Genomic DNA, 16,018 nt, shown 5'->3' with positions numbered 1-16,018 from the left:
TCTCTCTCTCTCTCTCTCTCTCTCTCTCTGTTGTGAGTGTGTAGACCAGAGGTCAACCCCACACGTCATTCCTCAGGTGCCATCCACCTTGTTTTTTGGCCTGAAGCTTGCGAGGCATGTTAAGCTGGCCAGTCTGGGGGTCCAGGGAGCCCTTTGTCTCCACCTCCCCTATCTGCTGCATTTTGGCAAGCTTGCCGGTACATAGTCAATTTCTCAGCCAGAGGAGTTACGAAGCATTGCTAAGTATGCAGCTGCTGTTGGAACCTCTCTCCACCATAAAGTTCCTGGGAAGCTTGTGCAGGGAGCAGAGCATGGCCAGAGATGGGGCTCGAACGGGGCCACTTTGTTTTTGCTAAGTGATAAACTACTAACTGTGACCGCACAATGAGCACCTGATTGGTTACTACTGCTTCCAATGAGGAGCAAAAGGTTAAGGGACTTGCTGGACAGATGAATGCAAATGAGGCTGGCTGTCTTCCATCCAGGGAACAGCTGGTATTCTACTGAGAGATGGCGGCAGCCCAAGCTTTGAGTTCCAGTTGGGAAGACACTTCCCCAGGTCTGTGCTTCTCCCTGGAGCCAAGGACCTCAGAGTCCCAGAAGATGACAGAGGCTTAGATGCAAAAGCAGGGGCTGGCTCATGAATGGAGGGAAGCTATCTCCCTACACTGTGGTGACTCACTTTACCAATTGTCAGAGCTCCTTCGCAGAAATGTTGGGAACCAGCAAATCGGGATGAGAACTCTATAAAAATGTCATGGCCATGTCTATTATTTTTTATGCTGACTAAAACAAGCACTAGTAGTGTGTGCGTGTGTGTTTGTGTGTTTGTGTGTGTGTGTGTGTGTGTGTGTGTGTGTGTGTGTGTGTGTGTGTGTGTAGAGGCCAGAAGAGGAGGCTGAGTGCCCTCCTCTATGATCTCAAGGTTACTTTTGAGATATGGTCTCACTGCCTGTGGAGCTTGCTGTTTGAGGCTAGGCTGGCTGACCAACAAGTTCCCAGGATGTGCTTATCTTTGCCCCCAACTATAGGGTTACACATACCTGTGGTCATGGATGGCTTTTGCATAGATACTGATGAATTTTCTTCTTATCTTCACAGCAAGGATCTCACCCTCTGAGTCATCCCCACGGTGTCTTAGTTAGGGTTTCTATTGCTGCAATGAAACACCATGACCAAAGAAACTTGGAGAGGAAAGGGTTTCTTTGGTTTATGCTTCCATATCACTGTTCCTCCTTGGAGGAAGGTGGAGCAGGAAGTCAAGTTAAGAACCTGGAAGCAGGAACGGATGCAGAGACCCAGAGAGTGCTGCTTATTCGCTTGCTCAACCCACTTTCTTATATACCCGCAGGACCATCAGCTCAGGGGTGTCTCCACCCACAGTGATCTAGGCCATCCCACATCATTATCAACCAAGAAAATACCCTAAAGACTTGCCTGCAAGCCAACAATCTGGAGACATTATCCTCAATCAAAATTCCTCTTTTCCAGATGCCCCTTGGCTTATGTCAAGTTAATGTAAAAACTAGCCAGTACACCCAGCCTCCCCAATTTGATTTTAAAAACCCTAAATTCATGAGGGCAGAAAAACAGAAAGAAATACTGAGAGCCATGGGAAAACATTTTAGTATATATTTTTCAGTCCTTTTGCTCTTCAAACATATTTTTCTTTAACATAAGACAATATGCTTACACGTGTTGTGAAAATTACCCTACCATATCTTTTTTTTTTTTTCATGTCTACAAGATACTCTAAACTGGGGGAAATGATGGGCTGGAGAGGTGTCTCAGCAGTTAAGGGTGCTGGTTGACATTTCAGAGGACAAGCACCCAGGGGTGGCACACAACCATCTGTAACTCCAGTTCCAGGAGATCTGATTCCCTATTCTGGCTTCCATGGACACCCGCACTTGAGAGCACATACCCCATCTCATGTGCATACATGCATAAATAAAAATAAATTTCCACAAAATGGTATGGGGGAAATGAGGAGACCTGGGTCTAACCAACCTGAGATCACGTTATAGTCCTGCTTTGCCTGACTGTGTCAAGACTTCTCTTGTCTCAGTGGCCACAGTTACAACTCCTCCAATCTTACCACAGCCTTCCCTCCCCATCTTCCCCTTGTTCCCCTTCCCCTCCCCTTCCCTTCTCCTTCTAGTAGGAATAAGAGAAGTTTTTATTTCCCGTGTATGCTGGGGTAAATTATAAGAAAATTAATTGTAGGCCTTCAGCATAGTGTCTCCTAAATAATGACATTCCTCATTGCTCTAAATTGTTAATTGCCATCCGCAGACAGACGGGTTTCCCAGGTACTCAGACGCATTCAGCTCTATTGCTTCCTCTGTAGGTTAATCTTCATGCTTTTGCACCATCCTGTGTTGATGAGCAATGGCCATCAGAAGGTACATGCGGTTTAGAAGCTTGTCATACAGACTCTCAAGCTATGTACTTACTTATTGGTGATGTATCTTATGGCTCCAGTAAGGAAACCAATTCTGAAGTCAGGAGCTACTGACTCCAGAAAGCAAGAGAGCACCCAGCCCCCGAGACTCTGGAGAGAGAGAGAGGTCCAAACTAAGGATGGTCCCTATCTGGGTAGTGACTACTCTAACACCTTTAAATTAGCAAATGTAAATTGATGATAATAATGAGTTCTCTAATTTGAGGTCTTGGTCTTCTGGCCCCTGGGATCTACTTGCCTGAAATCCAGTGCCTGGCTGGCACACATTCAGCCTTTAAATTTCTATCTGACCTGCTGGTGAGGATGTGAAGGAAGAACACTCCTTCATTGCTGGTGGGATTGCAAGCTGGTACAACCACTCTGGAAATCAGTTTGGCGGTTCCTCCGGAAATTAGACATAGTTCTACCTGAGGACCCAGCTATACCACTCCTGGGCATATACCCAGAAGATGCTCCAACATGTAATAAGGACACATGCTCTGTTATGTTCATAGCAGCCTTATTTATAATAGCCAGAATCTGGAAAGAGCCCAGTTGTCCTTCAACAGAGGAATGGATACAGAAAATGTGGTACATCTACAAAATGAAGTACTAATCAGTTATTAAAAATGATGAGTTCATGAAGTTCTTAGGCAAATGGATGGAACTAGAAAATATCATCCTGAGTGAAGTAACCCAATCAGAAAAGAACACACATGGTATGCACTCACTGATAAGTGGATATTAGCCCAGAAGTTCAGAATACCCAAGATACAATTCACAGACCACATGAAGCTCAAGAAGAAGGAAGACCACAATGTGGATACTTTGGTCCTTCTTAGAAGGGGGATCAAAATACCCATGGGAGGAGATACAGAGACAAAGTGTGGAGCAGAGACTGAAGGAAAGGCCATCCAGAGACTGCCCCACCTGGGGATCCATCCTATATACAGTTACCAAACCCAGACACTATTGTGGATGTCAACAAATGCTTGCTGTCAGTAGCTTCATATATCTGCCTCCTGAGAGGCTTTGCGAGAGCCTGGCAATACAGCTGTGGATGCTCACAGTCATCCATTGGACTGAACACAGGGTCCCCAATGGAGGAGCTAGAGAAAGGACCCAAGGAGCTGAAGGGGTTTGCAGCCCCATAGGAGGAACAACAATATGAACTAATCAGTACCCCTAGAGCTCCCAGGGACTCAACAAGTGCCACTGCTCTTACACAAATTTGGGTTCAAGGCTTTCCATCAAACACTGGATCCCCAGAAGAAACACAGTCCATTGGAACAGACACCTCCTTAAAGCCACCAATCTCAGACATGCAAAGGACAAAACGGAGCTAAAATGAGGTCCAGAGGGCAGGAGAGTAACTCACACACTCCTGTCAATAAACACACCACATGCTTTCACAAGATATTTATTAAGCAATTATTTGGTTATTATATCCAAGGAAAAGGAATGTAAATTCTGTGAGACAGGCCCATGGGAGCTACAGCAAAGTCTTATTTAACACATACAAACATCTTCAAAGGAAGAAGCCAAAATACCCCCAGTGACATTTCTGACACACTATGGTGACATAAATGGACCAGTTAGTAGACCCAAGCTACATCATATATCTGTCATGCTGCTACACGGTTTAAAAATAGTCACTTGAACAAATGTTTTCTAATACATTAAATCCACAATGCTAAATGCGAGGAGTATAAACATTTGTATGGTTTAAGCTATACATGTGATTTGGGGTTTGAATTATTAAGACTATGGAAATCTACCAAGCTGTTTTCCACCGGGGCTCTTTCTCTCTGTGTTTGGGGAGAAGTGGCGCCAAGAGAGGGCATTTGTGACTATTTTGAGTGAACTTTCAGGCCATCTTCATGAGACATGTTTTCTGAAAGTAGGGTGTTTCTTTCACCTTTTTTTTTTTCTTCCAGTTTTGAGAATAGCTGACAGGTCTTTTGAGCAAAGATATGTAGTACATACAATAAAGGCATAAAGTATTAGTGGAAATTCCAGTAAGGAGTCAAACGGTAGCAGGGCCATAAACACACAACACTGAAGAAATAACAATGTTGCCAGTGTAAATCTCTACTTCCAGTGCCTGGAAAGCGTTAGCGTTCAGAAGGAAAACCACAAAAAAGAAACCCCATCAGAATCTTCCTCCTCAGTTGCTTCACATTTATAGTATTACAATTGCAAGACTTGGACAGTTGTATCCGAAAAAATGCGAATTCAGAAGTGGCATGAGCTTAATATTGGGGGCCTGTGTTGCTACTGTGTAACTTCCTGTTGATCCTGAATAGCAGGTAAACAGATTGTGCTCCAAGTCACTGAACTTCCACGTATCATTGATCATCCATGCAACTTAATCTTGGACAGGCCAGCTCCTGTCACAGTTCTGCAAAGAAGTCACAGGTGACGCATTAGCTAACAAACCAAGTTAGACATGGTGTGTCCTCAAGGAGTCATCTCTTCCCTGTAATGCTGTTTTTTTTTTTTTTACACTAGATGCAGTGTTTCTGAAAACACAGGGTCTCCATTAGCTTACACATTGTGACAAGAACGCTCTGTACATGTAAATATTACGTAATGTTTCAAAGAGGTACAGACTGCTCTTTAAGAGACAAAAGTGTAGGCACCAGTCTTGCACAAAATCTCACAGTTTTTTTCTTTTTTGATATTAAATTCAAGTATATGGATAAATTTTAAAAAGACAAACTGAGTTTTTTTAAAAAAGCGTTTGCATGGAAAAAAAAAAAAAAACTAGACTGTTAAGTCCATCCGTCACAACTTCTCACCACAACAGCATGCACTGCAGCTAAAAGTTCACTAGGAAGTGATTTTTCTAGGCATAGGCAGTATAGAAGTGTTTCTAAATTTCCTTACCACAGATTTTAACACTGTTGTTTGTTTGTTTGCTTGCTTGCTTATGGAGATAGGACCTCCTCACTCTGCATCCGAGGTTGTGGCAGAACTCATTAAACAACTTGGGCAGTCCTTCAACTCCTGGTAATCCCCTTGCCTCAGCTTCCCAAGTGCTGAGGTCACAAGTATGTACCACCACACCCAGCTAGACTTTCCAACCTTTGAGACTGCCTAAACAGTGACAGAAACCTAGCTTCTGGGGGTAGCCAGGGCAATAGAAATAAGGATAAGAGAGAAGCTGGCTTCTTTGCTTTCTGAATGCCTTCAGCGCGATTCTCACTAGCAGACATATTAGCTCTCTCTACAAAGACTGTAGTGACAGCCCATTCAAGCATTTGCAGCCAAGACTATAACACACCAGTGGGCTGAATGGCTCATTGTAGTCCTGGGGTAGGAGGATTCGATAGACTGCCCACTAGAGATGTCTACTGCATAACTGAAACGTCTCCGTATGTTATCCACAGCAACAAAACACAGAGATGATGCTGAGGTCAATAAGAATTAACAAAATCTTTGGGTTGTTAATTTCTTGTAGCTCAGAACATAGCAGGCACATCCAAAATGTTGACCAAAGGTGAGCTTTCCCAAACAATTGGCTTCAGTGTAATTTTCTTTTGCCCTGAGTCTTAAACAAAACAAGAAATGTAATAACATAAAGAACGTGCAAGCAATTTTTAAAAAAGGTAGTAAGTGGAGAGGACAAATTAGAGATTCCTTTCTCCAAACACATCCTTTCACTTTTCAGGGTAACCAGTGGGAAACAGGGTGGCCCTTTCTCTGTAATTCATTCTCAGGATGTGAGGTTAGTACTTCTGGCATGGACCCAAAGAGATGGGGCTAGTGAAGAGATTAAGAAACTAATTAGAAGTTGGGCTAGTTTCTCTTCAAAACAGTGATTAAATATTTCATTTTTAAAACTTGTTTCCTTTCAAGTATAATGTATTTAAACACAACTCTGAAGCCTTGAGAAACCAAAGTGCCTCCTTTTAATTTACAGAGCACTATTGAGGAGCTAGGCACTGGATGCCTAACACATATCTCTCAGAACTGAGAGCATCCGTGTGGTTGCTGATGTACTCCCAAGAATTAACAGAAGAGTCAACTGGTTAACCTTGTGTGTTTAGAGTGACTTTTGTGTTCAAATGGATTTGAAAAATATTTCTTTAAAAGTACTTATAAGTGTGATTGGCTTTTGATGCTTCCAAAGTAAATAGGTAATCTACCACTTGAGTATAATCATCTTTTCTTTTAAGCAGGTGCAGAACAACCGTGACATTAACTTCCTTAAGTGGCCTAAACAGTCCTTTCAGTAGGAGCTGCTCACGGAATGCCAGCAATCATTTTGGAATGATAGATTTAGGTCATCCTGTTGAATATAGAGAAGGGAGTGCCTTTATAAATGAAAATTTAATTTTTAGAAGCCAAATGCACAGTACTTATTGAAAGGTGTACACATTCATAATTATGACGATCAAGGAGATTAGAAGTCCACTGACCATGTCTATCAGCCGAGCAGTGGCATGCGATAGTAATACTACCTTGGAGATCAGACACGGTAGAAATGAGTTGAGATAAATTATTACACATTTTTAAAGTTTTGAATAGAAATAGGCAGAAATGTTGGGGAAATTCTGAGCCTGCCTTACCATTTGAAACTTTCTGATATTCCTTACGTTATATAAGCTGGCCAGAAAAATAATAATTACCTCATTCACAAATTAAAGGCTTACGACTAGTTCACATATTAAGTCAAAAAAGGCAGTCTGTGATTAGCTGTGTTTTTCAAAATATTTCAGGAATATTAAAAAAATATTTCTGAATCAATACATGCAATTAAACGTATTCTTGAAATGTATAACTTATTTTTAAGATGCATTCCACTCTCTTCCCATTGTGAAGGTAAAGCATTTGTGTGACCATAGGATTTATTACTCTAAAATGCTGGTATGCTAATCTACTATTAAAAAACAGTTGAAAGGAACAGGTACATAGTTTCGACTTTTATATGAGATTAGTAATTCTTTTGCATGGACTCTGGAGTACTTGCCTGGTGTGAGGACCACAAGCCATATTTGTCAAATACCTGAAATACACCTAGAACAACTGAAGGACTGAATCGCTTATTTTAATTAACTCTGAATTAGAACAAAGACTTTGTAAAGTATGCTACTTAAGTTTTAAATGTGTTGGCAAAATTTAAGCCATTGGATCTACTTTTCTATGCTTAAATTAAATGCATCCAATATTACTAATGGAACTCACTGCCCACCTCCAAGTGGGCTGCGTGTATAGGGAACATGCTAGAGTTCAGAGTCACTATGCTAAGGAAGGGATGGAGAGTTCTCATTAATCACTGTCTATGGATTACGTAGATGCCTTATGCTATGGTGCTTTGGGGTGCATGGGATGGAGCTTTGTGGAGACTGCTGGCTTTGAAAGGTCATGTCTTAAGTTGTTGTTGTTTGTAATCTCATTTTACGTCTATTCTGATGAGAAAAGCAAATGGGGTTTAGTGTTACACACCAAGAAGGACAGCCGGTGCCTGCTCTGCCCTGTTCCTCCCTCTGCAAAATCGCCAGTAGCTCCAAATGCAAAACTCACAGACACGGGTGTGCAGGGGCTGCGCACGAGTGCTCTTGTGGGCCCACAAGCAGATCAGTCTGCGCGGACCCTGCCCATCTGGCTCTACTCCCCACCCCCGATTGTTTCCAGATCCATGTGTCTCTAATCCCCAAACTGATCTTCTGCCTCCTCCCAACTCCCACTCGGCTATGGCTTCTGGTGTGGAGCAATGAGCGATGACGGAGAGATGTGATGCGCGCTGTCATGTGTTGATGCTCGACTTTGTCCAGGCCCGGGAACTCTCGTCCTTCAGAGTGGAAAGCTTTCTCTGGGAGAAGGATTCAAATCCTAGAAGTTTGAACACGGCCACGCGGTACTTCTTGGACATGATGTTGTAGAGAATGGGGTTGATGGCAGCGCTGAGGTAGAAGAGAACAAAGGACACCAGGTTGCAGTACTGGCTGATCTGCGCGATCTCCAGAGAGCCGGGCTCGAAGGACTTAGAAAACAGGTATCTCCCCACGTGGAAGGGCAGCCAGCAGAGAATGAAAGCAAACACCACCACAGCTGAAGGCGCACAGAGAGAGACAATCAGGGTGGGGCATGGCACAAATGACTTACATCTTTAAGTCCTGGATCTCTTTTCTCCATGAGTGGCCTGCCCACTGATTAACATCGCGTCTTGCTCTTTGACATGGGAAACACGACCCCCTGCTCTTCGCATAAATACTGCCTCCATCTGTTCTAACACTATAACACAGTGAGACTGTCTGTCTGACAACAATCTTCACTGAGTTTCCCAGTCTTTAACAACTCGGCTTTGTGATTGACTTGGCATGATGACCCAACTGAACAGTTTATTTATCCTCCATTTATAGGCATCACTCAGAACACAAATATAAATGAAGGAAGATGTTTGCTCTCCACCACAGCAGTGGGTCAGGGTTCCCAGGAGTACTTCTCCCCCTCCATGTTGGGTCAAGCATGTCCAGTAAATGCACTAACACTTAGCAATAGCTCCAGTACCCTTGTGGGCATGCCTACGAAACACAGATTCATTGACTACAGCATAGGCTCAATAAATTTAATTTTGTGGGTAAGGGAATGGAGAAAGGACCTGGCTTTTCTTTGCCTGTCTTCTGATGTCTTTCTTTCTGTTTTAGGACAGGGCTTTGTCATGTTTCATGGACCACTGAACTCAGAATTTTAAAGTAAGTTTTACAAGGGACTGAATATGCTATTGGAATTAGTAGTCCCTGAGAAAATAAGCCTATGTCATTTCTAAAAGATACAAATAAAGTGTGTGGGGGGGGCAGTTAAGTCAGCCAGCATTCATTGTCATCCACCCAGGGGCAGTTAAGACAGCCAGCATTAATTGTCACCCACCCAAGGCTTTATTTTACTCATGTAAGATACTTTCTTCGATAATTCCAAATATTTAGATTGTTTTTAAAATTCAGAAGTGAGAGAAAAATATTGTTCTGGTTCTTGTGCCCCTTTAATGGTCCCCTTCAAATTTTCATGGAAGGTGACAATGGAAATGGCATTGAGATGCCAGTGGGGACATTAGTAACTTAGAAAACTGGAGGTTATCAGTAACTTCTCTTTAGGATGAAGGTACATAGAAAAAGCTGACACACCACAGAAGCAAGGTAGGCCTCTGCCTGGTGCATAGGAGTTGCCAGTCCTGTGGAGGACACAGGGCAGTCACTGGCCTGGAAACAAAATCTGACATTCCTGGGGAAATCTCCATCATTTTGATATGCAGATCTGGAGCATGATAAAATACAAACGAGAATCACCCTGCAAAAACTGACATGCATTAAATGTCAGTAACCATGGAATGCCTTGAAAAGTGACATCAGAGGTTCTTCTTGGCTATGAGCACCCTGTTTGTGAGTTTACTACACCAAGTGCATGCCTTTGGGGGAGCGGTGTGTATGCGGTAACTGTGGGTACACCCAGCTGTGACCCTGTACCCAGAGGCTCCTGAAGGACAACTTGAGGAAAGGATGGCTTCTCCACCCTACCCTGGCCTATGCTACTGGGGAGACAAAGACAAAAACAGGAAAAAGGAGGCCCAGGCATTGACCCCTCCCCCTTACAAAAACCACAGAGTAAACAGAGCGGATGTAATTATTTGAGAAAGTCGCAGAGCAGAAAACAAATCCCAATACTGAAAGCAAACAAGACACATCTATAAATCGTCTTTAACAGTGACCCAAACTTTTGGTTTTAGATGTACCATGGAGCAATTTCTAAACCCAGTGCCTGCCTGCTTACCTTAGTATTACTCCGATAACCACAGATTCTACATGAGGCAAAAAGCTGAACCTCACCATTATCAATAAGAGACCTCAATAAACTGGGATGAGGTATTTCCGTCTTGGACCAAGTTTCCCAGAGCAGTACTCATTTTAAGGAATTGCCAATATGGGGGTGGGGGTGGGGGTTCGTGGAGAAGATACAGGAAAAGACAGAAGAAAATGGAAAGCAGTTAGATCAAAAACCAAGGGCAGAGACAGACAGAGACAGACTGACTTGAGAGACTTGGGGAGACAGAGACCACCAGAAACAGCAATAGAGGGCCCCCGGCAAAGGGCAAGCAGTCGGGGAAGAAAAGCCACCGGGTGTCAGGACTCACCAAGCATCTTCACTGTCTGCTTGTGGTTCTGGTCCCTGAGCGAGGCGCCCACCGCCGCGTCGCCGCGCCTCCGCCACAGCTTCCTCCCGATGAGGCTGTAGAGCACAGTGAGGCAGAAGACAGGCAGGAAGAAGAAGATGCTCGACACCCACACCATCACCGTGAGCAGCCCAGAGCGCACAGCGAACTCGGTGGCGCGGCACTCGTTGGTGTCCCGGGGATCTGTGCCGTTCTCGTGCTCCACGCCCACCAGCACGAAGATGGGCCCTGCGCTGCAGAAGGCCACGGCCCAGATGACGAGGATGACCAGCTTCACACGGCCCTTGGTGACCACCACCTTGGCCCGCAGCGGGAAGCAGATGGCAAAGTAGCGCTCGACGCTCAGCGCGGTGATGGTGAGGACCGTGGCGTAGGTGCAGCTCTCGCTCACAAACTGGAAGAGTTTGCAGAGCAGGTCGCCGAAGTTCCAGGGCCGGTACTGCCAGAGGCGGACGAGGTCCAGCGGCATGCACAGGAAGATGAGCAGATCCGAGAAGGCCATGCTGGACAGGTAGAGGTTGGTGGTGGTGCGCAGCTCGCGGAAGCGGGACACCACCAGCATGGTGAGCAGGTTGCCCGAGATGCCCACCACAAAGAGCGCCACGCAGGTGGCAGTGACGCCCGCCAGCAGCGGCACGGGGAACAGCGGCAGCAGTTCGTCAGACAGCGAGTCGTTGCCGGGGGAAGCGTCCCAGTCCAGGTCCAGCGTGACGTTAGGCTCCGGCTCTTCGCTGGGCGTCGCGTTCCACATGTTGCCAGGCTTGGGGTCGCAGCCGTGCGGAAATCTGTTCCCCAAAGGAGGTCCTCTTAGGCGCGAGAGAGGGGAGGGGGGCGTGGAGGGAGGAATGGGCGCCGGTGGCAGGAAGGATGCTTGGAGATGAGAGAAGTGAGAAGCCTAGGGAGAAGGTAGAATGGGGGTGCGGATATTAGTGATGAAAGGAAGAGAGTGACCCGGTGCGCGCCTCTCCCTATTTCCTTCCCTTCCTCGTCTCCCTCTCTCCCTCATCTCTCTATTCTTCCCCTTTCCCACTATCTTCCCCCCACAGTCCCGGTCTCCCAGTACAGCCTCGAACACACACACACACACACACACACACACACACACTCACCTGTCACCCTATCACCGGAGCAGCGCCACCAGCACTGCCTGGCACTGGCGATTTCGCCCCAGCAGCATGTCGTACTCCCCACAGCGTCCGAATTGCGTGGGCTCTGCGGAAGGCAGGCACTGCAAAGCGAGTGTGCGAGGACTCCTCTCTCCACTCTTGGGCGCTAGGGTGGCCGGGAAGGATAGGTCATTTGGGTAGAGTAATGAAGGGTGGAGACCATCGAGAAAGATGCCTTCCGCAGCGGGATCAAAGCGCTCCCTTCACAGAGGGTCGACTTGGTTGTGAGAAAAAGCAAGTGTGCCTCTCGGTGGAGAAAGAAGGGCAGAGGGGGAAACGGAAGCTTCTATTTGTATTCAAATCAGAGGAAAGAGTGTGCATCTGGGAAGAGCTTAAGAATACACCCCAGTTAGTGTTTGCCAGGATTTTAAACCCAGAAGCTGTTCTGAGGTCACAGATCAAAACCAGAGCTGGTTCGTTCTCCAAGTATGCGAAAGCCCTGTTCTAGATCCCAGCCCTCGGACTTGGTGTGGTTAAGGGAATGCTGGATGAGTAGGAAAGCCACCTTTACCTGAAGTAAACTAGGGAAGTGACAGGGATGCTGCAGAGCCCCCACACAGGGGCAAGTGCAGGAGCAGAAGCGGTCTGTGCTGCCAGGCTGGCGCACGTCGAGGGAGAGCAGTAAACTTACGCTTCTTTAAAGCTTGGTTTGGAGAGATCAGCAACATAGAAGCTGCGATTTTTTTTTCCAGGCAAGAGCTCCAACCTTCGGAGCGTTAGTCTGCCGTTGTTTCTTTGTTAAAAATGCTAGACAGTGTGAGGATCGTTGGGGATGGAAACCAAACATCAGAGATGCACGAGCTATTTGACAAATACATAAGAGCTAGCGTTGCTTCCTGGTTGCTAATGAGACAGGGGATTTTCATCCGGTGGGAATGTATCTCAGTGCATGTCAGTCCTAGCGAGGGTCTTCCGAGAACGGCCTGCGCATCTGCTATCCAGATCTGGGAATTCACACCTGAAAAATTGAGAAGCCCCTTTGAGAGCTCAGAAGTCCCTCTGCATGGTTCCTGTTCAGCACCTCGGCCAGCGCCCGGGTCCTTCAACCTTGTGGCTAAAAGTTCTGATCTGCCTCCTCAAGCCTGAAGCCTTTTCCAACAGTTTAGTCAGTCCTGCGCCTCAGTGAAGATGGAGGGAGACCACCCACCAAAATGCAGATCAATCATTAACAGTTTTTTGCATACCGGAGTGCAATACCGCACGCCTTTGCCAGATGGCTCACTGCCTGCTCTATCACCTTAATTGTTAGCGCACAAGTCGGTAAGACAGGAAGCTGGGTGTGTGCACAGGTAACATAAGAGATTCACAATGAAAAAAGTTTCCTGAAAGAAGCTTGACTTACAGTTTGACTGTGAATTCACCACACCATGGCTTAGTTGCAATGATGCATTGCAGACTTTGTGCCCAAATGACTTCGAATTTACCGAAAATATCAACAAACCCAGAGCCAACAGAAAGTAAAAGAGCAAGTCTCCAAACCTGATGACCAGAGTTCCAGCCTCAGAGCCCACATGTGCGTACGAGTAACTTCCACGTGGCACGTTATAAATAAATAAAGAGATAAATAGACAAATAAGTGTAAAAATAGATAAAATGTAAATAAATCTGTATTGTTATCAAGAAGCAGTAAAGGGTTTTATAGAAATTGATCCAGTTCTTTAAGATGTATAAGCTACATAAAACTGAATCTAACTACAAACCAAACACTGCTAGTAACAAAATAGATACTACCCAGACAGCTTCTCTATGCATAAGCCTCTAATGTAGAAATGAAGACACAGTTAGATAAGCCATTCTAGCCCAGTTCCAGCAGGTACATTTAAGAGGCATTTACAAGAAGCCTATAATAAGGAGACATGGGTTTGAGAAAAAAAAAATTCTCAGAGGATGGGGCATCTGAAATGGATCTGGAAGGGATTGAGTTCTTTTAGAAAAGCAAAATGTGTTCAGCTGTTTAGAAAAGGGGCACAAAGCACATTGGACCTGAAATGAAAGGAGTCTATTTGGGCAAAAGGAGTCGTTTCTATTGCCCTGGGGTTTCATAGACTACCAGTGTGTATTTCATATTCTAGTCAGGAATGCAAAATCCTAAATGTAATCACAAGGACTCAAACTCCAAATAAAGAATTGCTCTAACAATTCCTTAAAGACTGCGATATAAGACAAAGTAAAGCTAGAGCCCAGCGTTTCGTAAACAAGCGTGAGAGACAGTGGGTGCTCTTGGTGTGGTTGTGAATCAGATAACTCTCAGGATCCAAAGAAGCAAAATGACTATAGATGTTGCTCCTTGTTTGCCACAGAGTCAAAGCTATCATAACTGACACACTTAGCTATGAGTAGCAGAATGAGTAGGATTATTAGATTGACATCAAGTTTCTGTGCTCAATGACTATAGTACAGTTTGATGCTTAGAAGTACACACTCAACTGTGATATACGCAAGTTATTCTCAATTGCTCAAGAAAGCATTGTGTTGCGAGTGTGCACGTGTGCATGAGTCTGTGTCCACATCTGATAGGGTACAGAGCTGTAAAGTGCTAATGGAGATTGAATCTGGGGCTGGAGAAGTGGCTCAGGGGATAAGAGCGATTACTCAGAATTTATGCAGACCCGACTTTAAACCCATCCAAGTAAGAAGCTAGGTACCACCACACCACACACATGGCTGCAGCTGACTCCAGCTTTTTCAGTGGTGGTTGCGGAACAGGCGTATCTCAAGAACTCACTAACCAGCATAAAAGCTAGCATCCAAAGTGAGTTTGCAATTCAGTAAAAGATCAGGTCTCAAGGCAATAGGCAGACATCCTGCTCTGGTCTGCACATTTGCACATGGGAACAGATGTACCAGCTTGCACATTCATGTGAATATAACACACACACACACACACACACACACACACACACACACATGAGATTAACCTGGAAAATTATAGAATTACTTTTACTTGTATTTTCTTACAGTTTTCCTGAAACGTTGAATCACATTCAAATAAGATGCTCCCAATTCAATTTGCAACTATACACCTTTGCAGGTAGGACAAATTGTAGGTCAAAAGTTTTGTGGCTGGGTTGATGTCCCAATCCCTCCATTGGAAGTCTCGCCTGATTACAGATGACCAGTTCAGTCTCCATATCCTCCATTGCCGGGAGTCTTAGCTAGGGCCACTCTCTTAGATTCCTGGGAGTTTCCATTGCACTAGGGGTCTAGCTCATCTCTGAGATGCTGTCCATTGGACTAGGGGTCTAGCTCATCCCCAAGATGCCATCCAACTCCAGTTATCTCTCCCAGTACTCTCTTCCTCCACCCTCCTTCAATATGATCCTTCCTGTCCTTTTCCCCACCCCCGCTCTTCCACCTGCAATTCTATTTCCCCGTCCCAGAGAGATTCATGTGCCCATCCCTTCTTGAACCCTCCTTGTTACTTAGCATCCCTGGGTCTGTGGATTCTAGCATGGTTGTGCTTTACTTTATAGCTAATGTCCACTTTTAAGTGAGTATATACAATATTTGTCTTTCTGGGTCTGGGTTACCTCACTCAGGATGATTTTTTTTTTCTCTAGTTCCATCAATTTTCCTGCAAATTTCACAATGTTATTTTTTTAACCCTTGAGTAATGCTCCATTGTGTAAATGTACCACATTTTATTTATACAGTTTTCAGTTGAGGGATATCTAAGTTGTTGGCAGTTTCTGGCTATTATGAACACAGTTGCTATGAACATAGTTAAGCAAGCATCCTTGTGATATGATTATGCCCAGGAGTGGTATACATGGATCTTGTTTTAAATCGATTTCCACTTTTCTAAGGAACTGTCATGTTGGTTTCCAAACTGCCTGTACAAGTTTGCACTCCCACCAGCAATAGAGGAGCGTTCCCGTTGCTCCACAGCCTCACCAGCATCTGCTATCACTTGAGGGTTTTTTAAATCTTAGCCCTTCTGATAGGTTTTAGGTGGAATCTCAGAGTTGTTTTGGTTTGCATTTCTCTGATGACTAAGGATGTTGAACATTTCTTTAAGTTCTTCTTAGTTATTTACGAATTCTCTGTTTAGTTCAATACCTCATTTTAATTGGGTTATTTGGATTGTTGATGTCTCGTTTCTAGATGTGTGGTTGGCAAAGAACTTTCCCTGTTCTGTGGGCAACTGTTTTGTCCTATTGACAGTGTCTTTTGTCAAACAGAAGCTTTTCAGTTTTTTGTTTGTTTTTTTTGGTTTTTTTTTTTTTTTTTTTTTTT

The 16,018-nt window shown here is 44.7% G+C and overlaps 1 protein-coding gene across 4 annotated transcripts in view; it reads right to left on the bottom strand.

Annotated features, from left to right (window-relative positions):
• Positions 1 to 3,850: 3,850 nt before the first annotated feature.
• Positions 3,851 to 16,018, bottom strand: part of Ghsr (growth hormone secretagogue receptor) — a 23,603-nt gene continuing 11,435 nt past the window's right edge. The window contains exons 3-6 of one of the 4 annotated variants that reach the window (XR_004120401.1): positions 11,726 to 12,740; positions 10,578 to 11,511; positions 7,973 to 8,500; positions 3,851 to 4,844 (exon numbers count right to left, since the gene is read on the bottom strand). Coding sequence is in view for 3 of the 4 variants with exons in the window: in XM_031376470.1 (XP_031232330.1) it covers positions 8,196 to 8,500; positions 10,578 to 11,367 (1,095 nt within the window). In the remaining variant the exon portion in view is untranslated. Of the gene's footprint in view, positions 4,845 to 7,026; positions 8,501 to 10,577; positions 11,512 to 11,725; positions 12,741 to 16,018 lie in introns of those variants that run through there. The other 3 variants (XM_031376470.1, XM_031376471.1, XM_031376472.1) reach the window with 3 other exon arrangements.

The sequence above is a fragment of the Mastomys coucha genome, unplaced genomic scaffold, assembly GCF_008632895.1.
Source record: "Mastomys coucha isolate ucsf_1 unplaced genomic scaffold, UCSF_Mcou_1 pScaffold17, whole genome shotgun sequence".
Classification (NCBI taxonomy): domain Eukaryota; kingdom Metazoa; phylum Chordata; class Mammalia; order Rodentia; family Muridae; genus Mastomys; species Mastomys coucha.
The sequence above is the reverse complement of the archived record's forward strand: the minus strand, read 5'-3'. Positions and strand labels throughout refer to the sequence as shown.